A 21,234-nucleotide genomic window follows, 5' to 3' on the forward strand; every position below is an offset into this window, starting at 1 on the left:
AATCACTGAGTGGGTGGTCGTGGCCTGTTCCTTATCTTTGAAACATTTTTCCATTAATGGCCTTGAGTACAGTTGGGTATTTACAGTGATTGATTGTTAAAAAGAGATATATACACGTTTCCTTTGCTTTATTGGGAAGGGGAGGGAAGGGAAGGGAAGGGGAGGGAAGGAAAAAGGAAAAAGGAAAAAGGAAAAAGGAAAAAGGAAAAAGGAAAAAGGAAAAAGGAAAAAGGAAAAAGGAAAAAGGAAAAAGGAAAAAGGAAAAAGGAAAAAGGAAAAAGGAAAAAGGAAAAAGGAAAAAGGAAAAAGGAAAAAGGAAAAAGGAAAAAGGAAAAAGGAAAAAGGAAAAAGGAAAAAGGAAAAAGGAAAAAGGAAAAAGGAAAAAGGAAAAAGGAAAAAGGAAAAAGGAAAAAGGAAAAAGGAAAAAGGAAAAAGGAAAAAGGAAAAAGGAAAAAGGAAAAAGGAAAAAGGAAAAAGGAAAAAGGAAAAAGGAAAAAGGAAAAAGGAAAAAGGAAAAAGGAAAAAGGAAAAAGGAAAAAGGAAAAAGGAAAAAGGAAAAAGGAAAAAGGAAAAAGGAAAAAGGAAAAAGGAAAAAGGAAAAAGGAAAAAGGAAAAAGGAAAAAGGAAAAAGGAAAAAGGAAAAAGGAAAAAGGAAAAAGGAAAAAGGAAAAAGGAAAAAGGAAAAAGGAAAAAAGAAAAAGGAAAAAGGAAAGGAAAAAGGAAAGGGGAAAGGGAAAAAGGAAAGGGGAAAGGACAGGAAAAAGGAAAGGAAAAAGGAAAGGGGAGACCTACACCGCCACCATAACTGTGATTTCATTCTTTTTCTTTTTAAAGAGATGGTTTTTGGTTTGCTCGTTGATTGCTTGGTTCTCCTTAGCTGCTCATGTCACTAGGTTCTCCGCATTTATGCTGGACATCCGAATCTGAGAGCTGCTCTTGCTCAGAATGGAGAGTTGTGTCCCCCCGTTCACTCCGCTGCTCGCTAGAGAGGGATGACGGTGTTTGAAATCCACAGCAAAATACCGGTTGACTTTCCAGCTCCTCCATTTTCTCTTTATTTCTGATTGCACCTTTAGGGAGAAACTTCAAAAGGTCATTTTTTATGTACTTAGCCGCTCGAGGACATGCTGACAAATTATCAAGATTAGAGAAAAAAAAAAAAAAGGCCACAATTTGACAGAATTATTTATAAGATTATTATCACACCCCTCACTTGAGTGACTTCTCCATATCTGAAAGAGGTCCAGGCATGCAGAGGCATCTACAGCCTGGGTTGTGTGTCTCTGGCTTCAGATAATTGAGGATCAGCTCAGAGGTGCAGAGAAGACCTGTTCAACGCTAACTCCAACCTGCTTCTTGAGCTAGCTTCTTGGAATAAAAAAATCCTGTTTTCATCAATGGTCACTACCAAAGACACAAGGAGCCAAAGAAATCAGCAACCAGAGGGTGTAAGACAGTAACGAGGCAATGTGTCCACACAGGCAGCTTGTCTCTCACCTGCCATTCATGGAGGTATGTCTAGTGAAAACTTTGCCTCCTGTTTTCAGATCACCTCTAGAGCAGCCAATAGCTCTTGGATTAACATAAACCTGTGACACTCTCCACTCCCCTGAGATTTTTTTCATGGGTACCCACAGTAAATCACCAAGAAGAACACAATCCATGATCAGAAGTGTAATTAGAAAACAAGCAAATAATTCTATAGCCTTTCTACTTTTTATTCATAAGCAATTTCCTGGTGATGCTGCAAAAGGAAGCAGCAAGTGCTCGTGGTGGGTGAGTCTCTGCTGACAGGCACTGAAACACTCATCTGCCTGTTTGATATGGAGTCAAGTGAACTTTGCTGTTTGCCAAGAACCAAGATCCAGGAAGGCACAGAGAGATTGGCAGAACTAGTTGAAAGTACAGACCAGTATCTCCTATTTCTTTTCCATGTGGGCATCAATGATGTGGTAACGCAAAACCTGGGCGTGGTCAAGCAGGACTTCAGAGTCCTAGAGGCACAAGTGAAAGGGACAGATGCCCAAGTGATCTCCTCTGTCTTGAGGGAGATTCTCTTCTGTCTTGACTTGTCTCAGTCAGAGTTACGATATTACAGAAAAAACAGAAACTTTGTGGGAAAACTTACGTGACTGGAAGGCCAAAATGGATAGTTACAAACTTTTGAGAAGTTAGGAAGGGAAAAAGAAGTGGTGGAATTGCACTTTATGTAAAACAGAATGTTAAGTCTATGGATATGAGTTATGGAGACCATGAAAATTCTGTTGAATGCCTTTGGATTAGGATTAGAGGAATTGTCACCAAGGGGGATTGTTTATTAGGTATCTGTTGCCAGTCTCTCGATCAGGATGATGAGGCTGACAAACCTTACTTCAGGTGCTTAAGGAAGCCTCAGGACAGCAGAACCTGGCTCTCATGGGTGACTTAAATTACCCAGATGTCTGTTGGGGAAACAACACAATGGTACACAAGTTCTCCATCAGGTTCCTGGAGTGTATTGAGGATTGTTTCCTGCTACAGATGCTGGGAATATCTAACAGGGATTTACCAAAGACAAATCATACCAGACTAACCTTGTCATCTTCTACAACAAAATAACATTTTCTGTTGAGATGGGGAGAGCAATGGATGTTGTTTGTCTGAACTCCCACACAGTGTTTGACACTGTTTCCCACAGCTTTCTCCTAGGCAAGCTGGCAAGATATAGATTGGGTGGGTGATCTGCTAGAGGGGTAGGACATGGGCTAACAGGCCACACTCTGAGGCTATTGGACTATTTCTTTCACTCAGACTGGCAATTTGTCACTAGTGGTGTCCTCCAGGGATTAATACTGGACCTCTCAATGTTCAACATCTTCATAAATTATCGATCTAGATTATATGATTGAACCCTCATCAAGTTGGCTGTTGACACCAATCTGGGTTGTGAAGTAGGTGTGTCAGAAGGAAGATTCATCTTATAGAGAGAAATGAACAGCCTGGAAGTGAGCTAGCAAGAACTGCATGAATTTTAACAAAGAAAACTGCAAAGTTCTGCACCTGGGATGATACAACCAAAGAGACCAGTACAGTCTGGTCCTACCTCTGTTAGAGAGCACGAAGCTGAGCCATCACCTCTGGCAAGGCCAAGGTTTTGATTTAATAAAGATGTCACACATCCTCTTTCATTTGCTGAGACACTGTGAGATTTCAGTTTAAGTTGTTAGGGAATATGGTAGATGATGAGTTACAGTGAAGGTTTAGGATAGCAGTTACTCCCAGAAGGAAATGGAATGGTGATGGATGTGGGAGGCTAAATAGTAAAAGTCTTACCTCCCCATTCAAGAAACAATAGAGAACAGCAACAACAAATCCCTAGGTAAATGGGAAAGAAAAAAGTAATGTAATTCAAATCCTTCAGTAAATACCAGAAAATAGCTGGAGTTAAAACAAACAAACAAAACCAAAGTCCTAGTATAGAGAACATAGATATAAATTGATAAACACACAGTCTGAGAGCTGTGCATGCAAAGTAGTTATAATAAGCAGAGACTTCTTTGTAACAAAAGCAGAATTCACTGTATAATCACCTGGAAAGATCCCAGTCCCAATTCAAACACTAGTCTCTCCCTCTTACTGACATTTTCAGGAGAAAAAGCAAACACCGTGTAGTGAATTCCAAACAGGGGGATAAGCAGGAGTGTAGAACGAGCCAGTCTCCTGTTACAACAGAGGGAAACAACTTTAATGCAGCCTTGTAATAAACAACTCATGCCTTAATTCAAGAAAAAAAGCACAGAAAAATATTTTGTTGCCTGCCTACTGGGAAATTTATACACTGTATAATTACCCGAACAAATATACAACATTCCCATTTGTTCCCAAACAGTGATTTCACACACACTGTAGTTTGCTCCCACTTCTTCACACTGCTACAATAATAGGGCATTAGTAATGCTTAATACTCTGTGCTGTTATTTTAATTTGCATTATTATAAGTAGGGATTTTTTTTCTCCCATGCCAAACACGAGGAGGATAATCTTGCTAAGGGATTCAGACTATTCAATTCATTCAATTCAGATAGCACAATAACAAACCTCTCACCCATTCGCTTAATCCCAACAGAGTGTTTGAATTATTTTTTGAGTGTTTGTGTGTGTGAATTTATTTCTGCATAGCAAAAAAAAATCCAAACAACAATACAAATAAAGCTAAAAAAACCCAAACCCTGTATGTCCTTATATTTGTGATTATTCTTCAAGGTCTTGTTTTTGTTCTCATTTATTCTATTGGAAACCTAAGTCTGGTTCCATTGTATAACTAATTTCCAGTGCATGAGAATAAAGGGGTTTTAGAGGGAAATCCATCTCAGCAGGTATAAACAAAAGGGCTGGAAATGAATGTGTGTACCTGTAAGCACTGAACAATATGGATGAAATTCCCCAAAAGCAGGGATCCAGCTAAGACCTATACACATTTTGGTGAGTGTCGTTTGCTGATAGAGCAGCAAAAAAAGACCCAAGAATAAGCAAATGTTGATCTGGAAATAAGGCAACTGCTTTATTATTAATAAAGTGGCTAAAGTAACCTCCAGAACATTTTCACAGGGGAATAAATAGGACTGATTTCCTTAAGTTAAGGAGGTAGAAGGAGGACTAAAAAGAAGCCATAAAGATTTTTGGAAGAGCAACTTACTTTTTAAAAATTAAATGTTTTCTCTACTTGCACCTATATGGTATATTGCAGGCACTTTTGAATTTCCTAATACATGCTCAACATTATCCCCTAATTGATGTTTGTCTTACTGAAAGTGAAGAGTTAATTAATACATCTCAAAAAACTCTGTACACATTGCTGTTATATCCAATACTAAACTGGAAATTTGGCATCAATTCATTGCTAGTGTCCCAGTCATGCTTTATGCACTAATGAGGATAAATACATCACAACCCTTGCCTTAAGACTGTGTTAATCACACATGATTCGTTAGTCCCATGCACACCAAATCTCAAACCTTGGTGAAAGACCCCACAAACTAGAGGGCACAGTTCTTGTGAATTATCAAGTTAGACGTTGACCAAAAGAATTTGTTTTAAAAAACAGAGAAACAACATTGGAACAGGTTGATGAAGAGCATACAGAGTCTCCAGCTCTGGTGATTTGTTGTACAAAAAAGGCATTTCCTAGTGTAATGGACTAAAATACCTTTCAAGGTCCCTTCTAGTGCTTTTTCTTTATGGACATATAATCAGATTAATGGAAAGGAACAGAAACATTGTGGAAAAGACTGTAAGATAATACTATCTCTAAACAAAAAAGGATGTAAAGAACATAAGTATCTTAAAGTAGCCATGAAATTTTAAAAAAAAATCAAATAATGGCAATAACCTGGCTGAAGAAGTATCATCTCTCAAAATCTCTTACTCTTTATATTCAGAATTAACAACAAAACCAACAAAGGGTTAAATTTTATTTTGACTTAAAAATCAGAATCTATTTGTCTTTTAGTATATTTTATCTCACTGCATTCATAGCAGATGAATTTTGGGAAGGATGCCGAGGAAGAATTTTTCTGTTGTTAGTTTTATGGCATTAATTATATCTGATTAATCACACAATTAGTTTGTGGGATCTTGAAATATAATGCCATCATCAATTTATTTGAGATGCTGTCTTTAATATCGTCATAAAAGCCAGGAAGAAAATGCATGAAATGTAAGAAAACATTCTGATGTTTACAGATTGTTAACATATATAAAGAGGAAAGGCAGATTTTAATGATAAGAAAAACTAGAGAAATGCTGGTAACTGTGGATGATGATGATTTGTGGTTTTTTTTCAAGAGCATTAGGAAGAAACACTTAAAACAGCACCTGTGAGATGTGTAAGTTTATAGGCAGTGGTGAAAAGAAGATGTTGAAGGATACAGTGAAATTATCTGGAATATAACAGCTAAGGACATTCATCCTTTTTCCTCCCCACACTCTTTTAGACAAGCAAGAATCTCAGGGGTCAGATCCAAAAGTTTTGAAGAGAATAACCAATCAGTTGGGCTGAAACTGGCTGTGTAGAAAAGTTCTCCAACAAGCCCAGCAAAAATCTTGTTTACATTCCAACAAGTAGAGGAATGTCTTAAGGTTTATGTTTAGAAAAAAGCAAGTTTTATTTCAATGTTTATCAAGGCTGATCTGTTTTCCAGTTGTTATTTTCCTTAAAAACAGCTTAAACATGTTACTTTCTCCAACAGCATGGCTATGAATGTGGCCTTTCTACAAAGTCCTAGTATAAAAAGACACAGATAACTGTGTCCTCTGTTTATTTTCTCACTGCTCTATTGAATTATGGAATGACATCTTTATAGTAAAAGGAACAGAAAGTAGAAAGGTTATCTAATTGTGATGAGTCTCTGAAGAAGCCATGTCTTTGTTTTTCCTTTGCAGATCCACACTCAAGGCTGCTGAAGTGTCTATGGATTTTAGATAGGATGTAACTGGGCATGAATTGGAAATTAAAATATACATCACATTTCACTATTGAGCAGAATTTCCAGTGATTTCTATTCAATGTTGCACTGGTTTTATTCCTTTTTTTAAAGCAGGTTTCTAGAAGGTGGATTAACACTGTGGTCTAAACAAACACCACAACTATACATCAGATGAAAAAAAAAAATATATATACTTTGAGCAACTGTGCAATAGGAAACAAGGCCCAAGGGGTTCTATATGGTTTAAAGAGGTTCTCTGGCAAAGAGGTTGTTGCTTTGGTCTTAGAGATTCTCACCACCCAACTTTCTTGGGACGTAGTATCACAGACTGTCAAAAGAAGCAAAAAATCTTCAAAGCCTAGCCTGCACCTCTTCCTCATCTCTTCCTAAGGAAGACTTTATCACCTCCTAGGGCTCTCCATTGACTACAAAAGGAATCTGGACTGAGCTTGTCATTTAATTGCTGCTCTGTTGCCTAATCTAATCTGGTTTAGATTAGAGGAATACCATCTCTTTTGCCTTAACTCAGTGATGAACAGGTACAAAAAATAATCTTTATCACATCCTAGGGCTCTCCACTGACTACAAAAGGAATCTGGACTGAGGTTATCATTGCTGCTCTGTTGCCTTGTAAGGTTTAGATTAGAGGAATACCATCTCTTTTGCCTTAACTCAGTGATGAACAGGTACAAAAAATAATCATGCTAATATTTCAAGTAGAAGGATAAAGAGCAAAGCATGAAGATATAGGATGCCTTTAGTAATGAAATGCTTAATACAACTCATGTTTAATAAATCAAAGTATCTATTCTAGGAAAATGATGCTAAACAATTAACATGTGACTTTCAGAAACCTCAGTAATCTCTGACACATACATGTCTTTTCCAAAAGCTGAAGTACATCTGTAGGATCAGTTTTGAAGACCTGTGGTAACACCTAAACACAGGAGCTGATTACAGCTTTTTCATTTTCCCATGCATAAATCACATCTTCAGACTAAGGACTTGAAAAACAGTGGAAGATTACTGGGACTTTCATATTTTAACACACAAAATAAGGTAATATTATTTATAAAATAGAACATATTTACTTAGGTTATGCTATTCTTTGTTTCTTTTATCTGCTTTTGCAGAGTGTCACTCTGCTGACTAAATCTTTTGAGCATCTTCATTGGTCTATTTCTTAAATACCTTGATATGTAAAATCCCAGAGAAAATTTGTTTTCATGTTTTAAATCTCTTTTTTTCTAGGTACCAAATATAACAACATATGCTGCTGTAAGTTACAAACCATTTTTCGTTAATGATGTCAAAGATAACTATCAGTAAACTAGCAGAAGGTTGGACTGTTGGATCTGTGTGGCAGGACATCCTAAAGAGTGTTGATTAGTCTGCTGTGAAAGGGTAAAGTCCATCAGGAAACATATTGCAGAAGAGATTCCTGAAAGTTGCACCTCACCAAAACGGATCCTGTGGGCTTGTCCAAGTCACAGAGTGAGGTGCACTGTGAGAAAGTGATTAATTCACCCATCTCTGGGATAAATGGCATTTAGTCACTTTTCTAGATGTCTCACTCTCCATAGATAGAACTTTAACAATGGTTTCTGACTCAACACATACCATTTTGATACCAGGTTAACCTTAGTCTTTCCTCACCCCTGAGTGCATGCTAACACAGCTTCACTCTGCTCAATGGACATGAGAAGTTTTAGACCATCTGAGAGTCTGACTCACTCAATCTTGCCCTGCCCCTGTTTTTCCAGCAATCTTTCAGGTGAAAAATTGACTTTCAGTATGACCAGTGCTCACCTATTTGCTGTATAATCAAACCCAACTATTAATAGTTTCTACGCAGACACTACCCAAAACCATAAACAGCATCAGCCACAAATACAACTTTTTTTTGTTTGTTTTTAAAAATAACCTTAAAATCCTTGATCATGGCGCATCAGCAAAAGCAAAGAACAACAAAAAAATATTCTACATGCAACAAGAACTAAAGGAACTCTTGCTTTCTGGTTACTACCCCTCTTCTAATATCCATTCATTTACTTGCAACATGCGTCATACAAACACAGTCACGTCACAGGAGGGCGTACACTTACAGGGTAATGGTTGATAGTTCTGACATCTTGCAAGAGTGCTGGTTAGCCCTCTTGGGCTTACAGTAGCATTTCTGAACGCAGCTGCTGAATATGACAAGGTTAGCATTTTTTTCAGCATATTGGGAACAGGCCAAGGTAGGTCACTTTCAACACATTTCATGAGACACGCTACAAAGATGGGAAGCGGACACGGCAGGATGAAGTCACAGCACAAACCAGCTGCTTGACTGAAGCAAAAATAAACAACAACAACAACAACAAAAAAATGCACTGGCTGTTGCTGGCAATCGTGTTGATTCACATTAAAAAAAAACAGAGATGAACAATCTGGAGGCAGGTGGGCAGCGTTACGCATCCAAAATACACACGACCTTTGTGGTCTGGGGTTGGTACAGAGGGTAACAGAACAACCTGTTCAATGGAAGTTGACTGCACGCTTGTGGGGAACAATTAGATAGTAACAAACTTGTAGGATGGAGGTTAATCTAAGATGAAGTTGGGTCAGATGTTCCTCTTTTTCATGTGTAAGTAGTGTGTATCCTTTCTCTTAGGTGAAGACTACTAGTAAGGACACCAAAGCACTTTGCCCAGCTTCCTTGCTGCATGGAGGGGGAGTTCAGTATTAAAATTACATGTTTTACTGGTAATTCACAGGTACTACTTAATTTTGTCATACACATTAAGACAGATGTGGTCAGAAAAGCAGCAGGTACATATACTGTGGATCAGGACCATGATCTCTCTACACATTGTACTCTAGAAAGAGGTGTCATGGACATTGAGATGTTTACATTTACTAGAGACAAAAAGAGGCTAATTTAAATCAGCTTCCAAGAAGGGGAACAAATCTGGTACAACATAGGAAGACATTTTGAGGGATCCTGTAAAAGATTTTATAACATTACAATGGGCCAAAACCCATGAAAATTGAAAACAGTAATTTCTTGCTGACTTTCAAGGGGTGATTTCTTTGTGGTGTTATTTGTTTTCCAACACATGGTTGTTTTGGAGGGGTTCACTTCAGGGAAAGGTGGATATTTATAGTACAGATGTCTAAGTAAACTGGACACCCTTGTTCCCTTGGGAATCATTAGAGAGAATAAGTAGTAAAGAGAGAAATATATATTTATTGGTCAGCGTTTATCTGATATATTTTATATATCCACTTAAAAATGTGGTGATGAGCACACCAATCACCACTGACTACCCTGACCAAATCTCTAGTGGCTATGAAAATAATTAAAAAAATAATAAAAATGTTTTTAAAGCAACTGCCTGCAAGGTAAATGTCTCACTTTATTCACAGAAATCAAACAATGTTTCTGTTGCTCTGCTAATAAGCACAGTCTAAGATTTGTGTTCACCTAACCACAGATGGAAGAGGCAGTTTATAAGCTGAACAGGAAAACAGAATAAATTGAAAATGGATCAAATCTCTCCCTATTGTTAACTCCTTTAAGACAATCCCATTTCCTAGAGTTTTGTTTTGTTTTTTTTTCCTTCTGGGTAATCAAAACCAGCCAGCATCATTGTTATTAAAGATTATAGCACAAAAGCTGGAAAGAATACAGTATTGTGGCATGCATCCAGCAAACAGAAACTCACAAAATGAATCTCAGTTCTTAAATGATGCTAAGGAAGCAAATATGAAAATAACTGTTCCTTTTACTGCAGTATTTTTGTGATAAAATATTGCACCACCTGTAGTTTTCATGGAGCTGAGCTGTGTATAAATTGTCAGCTAAGATTGATGGAAACCAAAGAGGGAAGTTTTAGAGATAGCTCTTTTTTACTATGACTGAGACTTTCAGAAGTGGATTTTATGGATTTTGAAGTGCCTCCCTCAATTTTTCATCACCTGACCTGAAACACATTTTACCTGACCAATTTTTACCAGAAGAGGGTTGCTGCTCAGCCTGTGTTGAAAAACCATCACTCATGAAGTCATTTTAAGGTACATAATCTGAAAATGAAACATCTAAAAATCAATAAACACTTTGAAAACTCTTAGTCATGGAGTGTTGTAGGGGGTTGTGTTCTTCAACGACTCATGGTACTCTGGAAAAAAAATCCCCACACTTATTACCTGTACTGCTTATGTCCTGTTTTATTTTTCAGGGATTGATTTTCACGATAGGTTTTTCTATTGAGTAGACCAGACATGACAGCACTTGATATTTTCTAGAATCTTCAGAAAGGATACACTTGATTTTGAAAATAGTATCTAAGAATTAACTGCTGCTGCCCACCCAAGGAGGAGGTGTTTACATGTGGGCTTGCTATGGAAAGCTTTGCTAGCACTTTTTAGGCAAACATGAATATCCTAGTGCTGTTAGCATTTTTCCTGCCATCCTATCCGATTTGTATAGAAACACCTCTCTGATGCTAGATATTGTAAAGTGATCTGAAATCTTTAGAGTACAGGATTGATAGAAATTTACTTTCCTTCCTCCCCCTTCTCTGCCCTCCTTAATTGTTTATTTAATTATTTATCCACTTATTATCAAAGTAGAAACATTGATGGAAGGAAAGGGAGAAAGAGAGAAGAGACAGAGGAGGCAGCAACCAGAAAGAAAGGAAAGAAACAGGAAGGAGGAAAAAAATAGCCAAATAAGACAAAATTAATAGAAATGTGATTATGGATACGAAAACACTACATGAAATAGGGAAGGATCCTCAAGTCCCTGTAGGCACACACAGAATGGGATTGGTCACATCTAGGTATACGGATCTAAGATGAATTTAAACTCACTTTTCACCTTTAACTCACTGAATCATGGAAAGAAACAGGCACTTCCAGAAGCTGAGCTGACCTGTGGAACAGAGGCCTCTAGAGACAGACGGGATGCATTGTCTGATGGAGGTGCCCCTGGTCCCTCACTTTGACCATAGACGATGACTAGACTGCTGAGATTAAATACGAGACTTTAGACAGCTAAAGGCAAACAAGCTGAGTCTCACCGCCTGGGTCCTGTGCAGGGACTGCAGCTGCATCTGGGAGGAAGAGGGAGGGTGCTAGGGTGGAAGGGGAAAGAAAAAGTTAAACATTCCCAGGGTTAGATGAGTGATGCACGACGTGGCTGAAGGCCATCTTGTCAGTCTGAGGCCTAACGAGATAATGTCAATGAAAGAGTACACAGATTCAAGGCAAAGGTGGATGCAGTTCAGTTCTAACGACTTTGTAGGTTTCTCAGAGGTGCTCAAGAGAGATAAATGAACATGTTGATTCAGGGAAAGAAATCATGCTCTCTTACCAAGGCCGTGTAGCCCATAACGAAAAAGATCATGATTCTGGGTTTAAGTCACTAACAGCCCCTAGGGAATGACAGAGTTTATGGGTTGACCCTGAATAAGAGGGATCCTTTGGGAAAATACAGCCAGGGTGGAATTTGAATCATACATATTAAAACTGTGCCTCATTATGAATCTTTGTGTGTCCTGCTCAAGCAATTCTATGGAATCTTACCACAAATAGGATTGGCAGCTGTGCAGTACTAGGAATGTTAAAACATATCAGTGAAATAAAGTACTGAAAATACAGCAGGACGTTAACTGAAAGTAGAAAGATTCTATGGGAGAGACTGAAAAAAAGCCTTAAAATTCATCCATAACATCTGTAAATTATGCTTCATGCCTGCTTACCTACAGCTGATACTGTTAGGGGTTGGGGGACTTCTTCTCCTTGCTACTCAATAGCTGATATCCTGAAGCTAGACTTGTTTTCTGGCCAAAACACCAACTACATTTACAAAACCCCTGGACTTACAGATCAGATGTAATCAAAATTCATTCATAACATCTGTAAATTATGCTTCTGCTTCATGACTGCTTACCTACAGCTGATACTGTTAGGGGTTGGGGGACTTCTTCTCCTTGCTACTCAATAGCTGATATCCTGAAGCTAGACTTGTTTTCTGGCCAAAACACCAACTACATTTACAAAACCCCTGGACTTACAGATCAGATGTAATCCCTTCAGAATACTGAACTCATTCTGCAAGCAGAAAACAGACTAAACAATTCCATCCTGCCCCATGACTGTGGGTCCTGGTCCACTGTGTGCAAATAGACTCATTCACCCCCTCATCCAGACATGGAACACGCGTGAATGATTCTCAGAAGTTGTTCCTTAGCTCCACCTCATCTAATTTTTGAAGTGAACAGTGTAGCTGTATCTCTTTTACCTTGTTGCCCCTGCTAGCTTTGCAGTCAGTGGTAAGAAACAGACCCTAAAGTGAGATTCATCTGGCCCATTTTGAACATCCTGTTTAAAATGAAATAAATTGTACTATGAATTTTGTTCTCTGGACTGGGTAGATCCCTACTGATTGTAGAATGAGTCCAGTATGATTGTCTTATTAAACTGAGTGGATTCCATGCTGTCTTGTTAAAAGTACATCCATTGTTGTGCTCTTCATAAAAAAAGGCAACTCTGTTTTTCTACTCTTCAACTGCAAACGAGTCTAAAGGTCTTAGTTGAATCACCTTTTGCCAAAGTCTCAGACTTGTTACCTACAGTTCTACTTTTTACTGCTAATACCACCAAAAAAAACTTTCCTCTGACCTCTCTAAAGGGTCTGAGGTATTCCAAGATCATCTTCTGATACCTGGGAATAATCTGAAAGCAAGTTGGAAAAAAAAGAGAAACTGTGAGGTCACCTGTACAGACCTTGTGTAAAACAGACTAAAATCAGTACTTTAATGTGTGATAGTAGTTTTCTTGCATATAACTTATTGGTTTCTCTGTTTAGGTCTCTTGCATTAGCTTAACATGTCAGAGGTCAGCTTTTTCTTCTCTTCAATGTTGTCAGTTGCTGTCTTACACAACTCAGTGGATTGATTTTCATTTCAGTGATTTGGAAAACCAAAAAGTTTTGTGGTAGTTTTTTTTGTGTCTAGGTTCTTGTGAAATCAATGAAATTATGTAGGAAACCTCACAAGGGTCTTCTACAGATTTCAAAGCTTCCATATTATAGAAAACATTCAATGTTCTCCATACACTTTACAGGAGGATACTTATGCACCAAAGATAGTTTATTCTATTGCAAGTGAAAAATGGCTTGGAAGTTACAACAATCATTTGACGCAGAAACAGTACGTCTGTGAGGAAAACACTGTCACTTCTCCAGAGGCTGAGGCTGGATTACTGCTCATAGACTATAGCTGTGGCTGAAAATGAATGCTTAACAAATATGAATTTGAACTGGAAGCTTTTGTTCAATAATTCTGACTTTTGTGCAGAACCGAGTCTTGAAGATGAAACAGAATGGTCAAAAAGAGCCAAAAATCTTCTCTATACTGTTCATTCTTGGCTTTGCTAACTTCTATAGGGGGGATGTATGAGATCAAATAGCAAAGACATAAAGCTTAATATTTAGCTCTTCTCTAGAGAGGAAAGCTGACAGTAGAGAGCAGAATAGTCCCATCAAAACCAGTCTTTAAATGAAGAGTTGCTTCAAGGCTACATGTCTTGGTCCTTCCTTTGTATTAACTCTGGAGATCCTTTACCAAGCTGGATTATTCTCACTGACTCCAGAGCACACACTAATGTCATGCATCATGGAATAATTCTGATGGAGCTGCAGTAACTTAACTGTAGTGTAGAGGACAATAACCTGTTTAGTGAGAAAAATATACCACATCAAGAAAGATTCTTAAATGGTTTTGAATATAGGTTTCCTGTTTGAAATTAATACACATGTCCAAATCCTGACATAAAATATCTGAGCATGTGAGTAGCTTGTTGTCCTTAAAGCAAAAAAAAAAATTAGCAAAACCCATAGAGTATTGCAGATATTTAATCAGCTGAACAAATCCAGTGTTTTCATTAGAAATATATGGTTGGAAATCTCTCAGCAATGTTACAGGTGTGGAGCAAATGAGGTGCTAAGACTACGATGTGGACCATATGCACAACTTTGGATTGGTCCATCCTTGAGGTAACATACATTTGTTTAAACCACCTTCACTGAGACTTAACTCAATATTAAGGCATTGTCACTTGGTGGCCTTTGTGTCTGTGCTTCTAGAAGAATTTGTTCCTGGTTAATTAACCCATTACCTAATTTGCACCACACAGTCTCATTTATGTACAGTGTTAGCTCAAAGAGTCTCATGAGAAGTTTCCCCTTCAGATCAAAAGACCTTCTGCACTGGGACAGCACTATCTTTCTTGCTCCTTCCATACCTCAGGCTCTAAGGACTATGGATGTGTTTGGAGTATATCCTTGGAATTCTTTAGACATAAAACTAAAACCACTGGATGTGAAGCATGCTAGTTGCTGAAGTGAGACACAAGAAATCAATGGGAAGGAGAAGTTGAGACAGTGAAGGGGAATTAGATTCCTTTTGTTCTCATATGGTAGAGGCAAAAATGTGAACGGTAGCATAAAGTAAATGGAAGACCATGGATGCTGGTGTGCATCAAGCTTGGATGTAAATTGGAAGCACGTTCAAGATCAGAGATGTCAGAATTATTCCCCATTGTCTGCAGTCTCGCAACAACTGCTGCATGACCAGTTGCTTCAACTCCACATTTATCTTTACACTAAGTAACCAATCCAAAGAAACAAAGCTACAAACAGATTTGGGCACAAATAAAATTGTGTATCTGTTTCTTTCAGCCTAACAATGCATTCCAAAAACCAAACTTCACTATGAGGAATGCAGGAGGGAAAGGTAAAACATCCAGAATGGTTTAATTTGGATGTTCCCAAGTTAGTTAAAAAATGATCTGGAAAATTATCTGAATCCATCTGAAACAATTATCTGAATCCATCTGAAACAATTATCTTTCCTAGTAAGTAATCTACCCTGATAAAGGATACAACACTGCACCCAAATCCCATAATTCATAAAGATGCATGGCCTTAGGCACCAGAAGTTCCCTACTCTGCTGATCTCCATGACAACTGAAGTTTATCAATAAAAAGCAAAATTAAGTTATTCACTTTGAAGTGAGGTGACTTTCAAAAGCCATTTGAGGTCTTCACCCCATCTTCTTCAGGAAGGCCACTTTATTTTTGTTAATCAGTAAACTTGACTGCGTGGCAAAAGTCATAATAATCCAGAGAATTTAATTAAGTGTAGTTAGTTTCATATTAAAGAAGCTTTATAGTGTCCACATTGCAGAAGTGTTTGGGGTCTTTTAAAAAGCAGTGCTGGAACCATTTTAGAAGTGTGTAGAAATTCAAACAGCATACGTGCAGGCAAAGAACTATTTTTACACAAGTACCCAGGCACAGATGTAAAAACTTTTATATAAATCACAGTAGCCTGATCCTTCAGGTGTTACAAGTGCTGTTCCAGACCAATTATGGCAACCAAGACATGATGTAAAGATATTTAGGTCTGAAATATCCAGATATATGTTACTGACATTTCAATGGGAACTCATAAGACATTATGTAGCCTTTTTTTGTGCCTAAATTTCCTCTGAAGTAGGGTTGCTAGGGCTAATCCAATCCTTGACAGAACTTTGAGAGCACATCAAGCTTTGCATTGTTGTTTCTTCTTAAAAAAAAAAGTGGAAGAAACATTTCTATGAAGAGAACCACACTGCTGAATGTACCATGGCACTGTTACCTCAATAACCTGTACACCCCCTTGATCTCTCAATTAGTGGCTTCTCTTTTAATGCATACATGCTCTTTTCCAGTTCATGGCTTACTCTTGGAGCAGATGGGGGGGAAAAAAAATGTCTATCCTTTGCTCATTTAGGACACAAACTGTGGACAAAGAATTTCATTCTCTAAGGCTGCCACAGAGCATGGAGTGAAGTGGAAATTTTAAGTCATCATTAGAGAATTGTTAAGCACGAAACTTTCAAAAACCTTCAGGGAGTTTGTCAAGCACATAAATCAGTGTTGTATCCTTTCCTCTGTCCATTGAAACCATAAAATTACTCCTACAAATACCTTACAGCAACATGCACAAATAGTGTTCACAAAGTCATTCTATTTTTTCATTACTATTTCAAAACAGAAAATAGGAGGAGTCAATTTCCACCATCCAGATGTGGCCCAGGTAGGCCAAGGCACAATGGACTTGCACTCTAACTACCTTCTAAGGACTTAAAAATAACAGAGGCAGAGCATTTTTTAACATTTTATATATCACAGATGATCCTGTAACCACAAGAATTAAGTATTCTGATCAATGATTTCAAAATCAGATCCTGTCAAAGATCTAGTAAAGTGCTTGTAGATCATCAGCAATGGATGGAACTTCCTTTAAAAATATTTCTCTGCTCTTCTAGAATGTCCCTTTGGCCCATGAAATAACAAAATCACTTTCCAGGTGGACATAATTTTAGGTCTGATCCTACTAGCACTGTGAGAATGTGAAAGATGCATATCGGATGAGAGGACAGCATTTAGGTTTGGAAGCTAAATTTGGCCATCAAAGATGTATGTTTATGTTCCTCCACTTGCCACAGGCACAGGATGGGGACAGAGGGGCAGATTTTAAGCAGCCCCCTTTGTGCCTTATACCCTCAGCTGTTCAACGAGAGTAACAGCTCACAAGAACATTATAAACACACTAATTATTGTGTCATTCAATTTTAGAGTAATTGAGTTCACAGCAAATCTATAGATAGCTAATCAAAGCAGAATAGGGTTTGCAATCACTTTGTCTGAAACTAAATAAATCCCTGTGTAAATATATTATTGCTAATTATGGTTCATAGACTACATGATTTTAGATTCCTAAAGAGGAGGCTCAATTATTTTTTAATCCCTATCTGAAAAGGTTTGGCATAAATTAATACCCCTCTCCACCCCAAAAAATGTCCAGACCAGAAACCAAAAAACCCTCAAACCAACAACCAAAATAACAATTAGTCTTGGGAAAGGTAAAGTACAGGAATTGTGAATGAGAACATTTTCTCTCTAGACCATTAAATACATCAAAAAATAGTGTAAATCAATGTACCCAACATCTACTCTCCTCAAATTTCTTAGACATGAGGACTAGGTCCTTACTGATCATGCACTGATAACAAATGATCATTGTCTATGTTTTCCATTGTGTTTTCTCCTGGTAGGAAGGCTCAGCCCAGGACCACGAGCTCCTTTTGTTGCTGGGTTACTGGGCATTCCAGCACCCAACTGATAGCACCTGGGGTTAAGAAATCAAAGTGCCACACTAAAGAACACACTGGTCATCAAACATCTGCCGTTTTCTTGTCAGAAGTGAGACTTTTGGCAGGAAGACCTTGTCAGTAATCAATGCTGGCAGTCTGAGCACTTGCAGCAAGACAAAGCAGTAGCAGAATGAATCACTGAGCGCCCAGTGACTTTGTAGGCAAACTGTAGAGGAGTGTTGTTTACCAAAACATTTGGGTTACAGCATCTCTTCTCCTGCCCTAACCCTCTAGGTTGCACCATATGTAAAAGGATACCTACCTATGATATATGCCATGTTTCTCCTTTCTTTCCAGCAAGATGCTGATTGGAGGAATGACGTAGACCTGAATTAGCTAGATATTGGTGGGGGTTATTTTTCTTTTCACTGAGTTTTCAACGTGTGATACAAAATTTATGAAGAATCTGTTAAAGCAAAAGCAGAAACAAGCTTCCCCCTCCCAAATTATGCTATTCATGATTAAACGGATTCTTTTTTTTTTTAAATATTTATTTTTTTAAGTGAAATGTGTTTGATCATTGAAAATTAATGAATAAACAAAGACTTGATGGAAATGTGTGGGCCTTTTCAAATCTTAAGGGTTAGTCCAGCATGCCCCTACACCATGCACACCTACTTCAATACTGTAGTGATTTATGGTAGTGAACCTGCTAGATGATTTTCTTTCTATAATGAATCAACAATGCAACGATGTTGATGAAAATAATAGCGTGGATTTAAGTTTTGTGTAGGCATTTCTAAAGGGATATGGTTTTTGGGGGGGGTTAAATGTACTCTACAGCAACCTGATCCAAACCAGGGTGCCTGAAAGCAGATTCGGACATACCATGTTACAAACCATTGGCTGGATTGCTCAAGAAAACAGTGAAATCTTGCCAGATCAATTTATTTTCTGTTTCCTAAAATTCTAGATAAGGAACTGATGTATGAAAATCCATGTAAATAATATGGACCTGATGTGACACACTGTGAGCTGAACCAGCCATAGCAGGGTTGTGAATATGTGATTTTAGTCCCCAGAACTGTGAATACACCTTGGATTCATGGACTTCTGATGTGGTGCTGCTTGGCTTTCAATATATGATGTAACAGTGTCTGTAAATAACCTACTACTTCTTAAAAATATTTACAAACTGCAATTAGAGATTGCTAAAAATCAGGCAGTGATTTCTGTTTGGAAGCATACTAAGGAAAATCCAACTGGATGGAATTTACAGGCACAAATCCAAGACACTGTCATTTATACTATAGGATCAAGTATGTCATGTCTATAATCAGGGCACGTTAAAATTGTTTGGACAATTCATTCACCAGATGGAGCAAGAAAACCTGTCTGAAACTGTGCAGATATTTGTCTTAATAACACCAGGAATATAACCAGTACCACGTTATGCTTCCCCAGCACCTAGGGAGCTTAGTACTTCTCACTAAAATAAAAGTTTATTGTATTTACATTACTGGTCTTGCTTTGATTTGATGCTTAATTTGGTGGAATTATTCAGCATGAATATTAACCAATTGAAACCAGAATATGGTTCAAGAACCAAAGTTATATCTTTTTTGATGCTTTTGGCAGCTCACTCCTAACACTGAAAAGTAAATAATGATTATGATGACTGTTGGGAGGAAGTATGATAACTGTTTAAGATTCTCAGGAAAAAAGCTACCATAAAATTAAACTGAACATTAGAAAGGCTGGCTTCTATTTCCTTTTTAATCCCTACCTCAGCTGCTTAGATATTTTGATGAATCTAGCCCCCAATCACTTCAGCCATGAGGAGGAGTTTTTATCTAAAGCATCAGCAAAAAAGATGATGTTTCTATCAAAAACATGATTAAAAAAGGTGGAGTTCTTGTTCTCTCCAAATTTGTTTAGTGTGAAATGGGATCAGGAGCATGCAGGTGGCTTTGAGGGGGAACCAGATATGTGAATGAAGGCAGAAGACAGGTGATGAATGACTGAACACACAAGTTGATAAAATGGAAGTTTATAACCACTAAAGCATTTGACTGCTCCAGAAAATCATCTGGAATTAGCTACATTTCCAAGTTTTGCCAGCCTAAAGGCAAAAGCTATTGCATCTAATGATGATTCAGGTTATTTAGAGAGAAAGGCTGACTTTTTTAATGAGGGTAAAGTGCTCATTATTGTATGCAAACGATACAAATTATTGTATGACATGTTTAGAGTAAGTCTTACATTCTATAGCATCTACATTAAATTTATGAAGCATGAATTCCCTAGCAGTGCCCTCTTCTGCTGTGTTCCTGTCCTAGCCTGCAGCTAACCTCAGTAGTGGGAATTTTTAACAATGAATGCACAGTGGTAACAATATGTAATTAATCTTTGAATTTAAGCACATCCCCAAGGCTTTTGAAGTCAAATACAGGTCTAAGTGATTTGCAGAACCATAGCTATAGTGCCTATGAAATAGAACTGGAGGTAGATTTCCCTTACAAAAATAATCATTAAAAGGGAATGCAAACATGTACCACACGTATAAGAAGAATTAAATCCTACTCAAAGTCAACAATGAAGTTTTTGTAGGGTCTTTTATTTTCTTTGTTGATGATGGAATTGCTGGCCAATGGGTTATTCCAAAACGTGGAAGACAGTAGAATAAAACTCAATCACTGCTGCAGATACCATGTGCTATTGCCTTCAGAAATAGGCTGAACATCCTTCTTCCACCACAACTGATCTGTATCTTGTACTAAATACTTTATTTTTAAATACGTCGTGGACTAAAGATCTGGATGGAGAATTTGGCCCTAATGGAATGATGTTTAATAGTTTGAAACAGTAAAATAGGACATGGAAAATGCTTAATATGGACCACAGTCTAAATGCCACAGAGATTTCAATATGGTGACATAACCATACCATGATCTAACTTCTTCACAATAGCTCTCTCTTTACAGGATATGTGTGCACAGATACTGAGTATGTCTGGTGTAGATCTGCATAGACTTATGAATTTCATTTCTTTTTATAATTTCTGTGTGACTTTTCTGTTGTTGGATCTGTTTGGATAAACAACACTCCACTCCATAACACATACATAAATGCAAGTTCAATTTATACACACCCATTTATAAAATTGCAAAAAAATATGAAGAAAAAAAATAATGGCAGCGAATGAAACAGAAAATATGATGTTTTCTCTTGCTTTTGGTGGCTAACTATACACATAGGAAAAATATCAGTAAAAACCCAGTCACCATATTGATCAAAAATGACAAGGATGTTTTATAACCTAATTAAATCACTCAAGTCTATGGCATGCTTTGCTTCATAGGTGAGAGATGTGCAGCAGCCACCAAACATGCACTTAGGTTGTAATCAGAACTAGCTCTGCACATCTTGGGTGCTAATCACCATCTCAGATTCAGTGGTTATCTTCCCAGCAGCACATACGTGGGAAGTCTTCATGCAAACCTAGGCAAACCATGCATACAATTCATCTATTCACTACACTTCCTCCTGAGGTTTAATCCTGAGATGTATCCAGCTGCAG

The 21,234-nt window shown here is 37.8% G+C and overlaps 1 protein-coding gene across 1 annotated transcript in view; it reads right to left on the reverse strand.

Moving 5' to 3' along the window:
• Positions 1 to 881: 881 nt before the first annotated feature.
• LOC103768548 (pituitary adenylate cyclase-activating polypeptide type I receptor-like) overlaps positions 882 to 21,234 on the reverse strand; it is a 39,039-nt gene continuing 18,686 nt past the window's right edge. The window contains exons 11-13 of the mRNA XM_008935694.1: positions 3,570 to 3,699; positions 3,313 to 3,354; positions 882 to 1,070 (exon numbers count right to left, since the gene is read on the reverse strand). Coding sequence (XP_008933942.1) covers positions 882 to 1,070; positions 3,313 to 3,354; positions 3,570 to 3,699 — 361 coding nt within the window. The remainder of the gene's footprint in view (positions 1,071 to 3,312; positions 3,355 to 3,569; positions 3,700 to 21,234) is intronic.

The sequence above is a fragment of the Merops nubicus genome, unplaced genomic scaffold, assembly GCF_000691845.1.
Source record: "Merops nubicus isolate BGI_N331 unplaced genomic scaffold, ASM69184v1 scaffold9242, whole genome shotgun sequence".
NCBI classification, from domain to species: domain Eukaryota; kingdom Metazoa; phylum Chordata; class Aves; order Coraciiformes; family Meropidae; genus Merops; species Merops nubicus.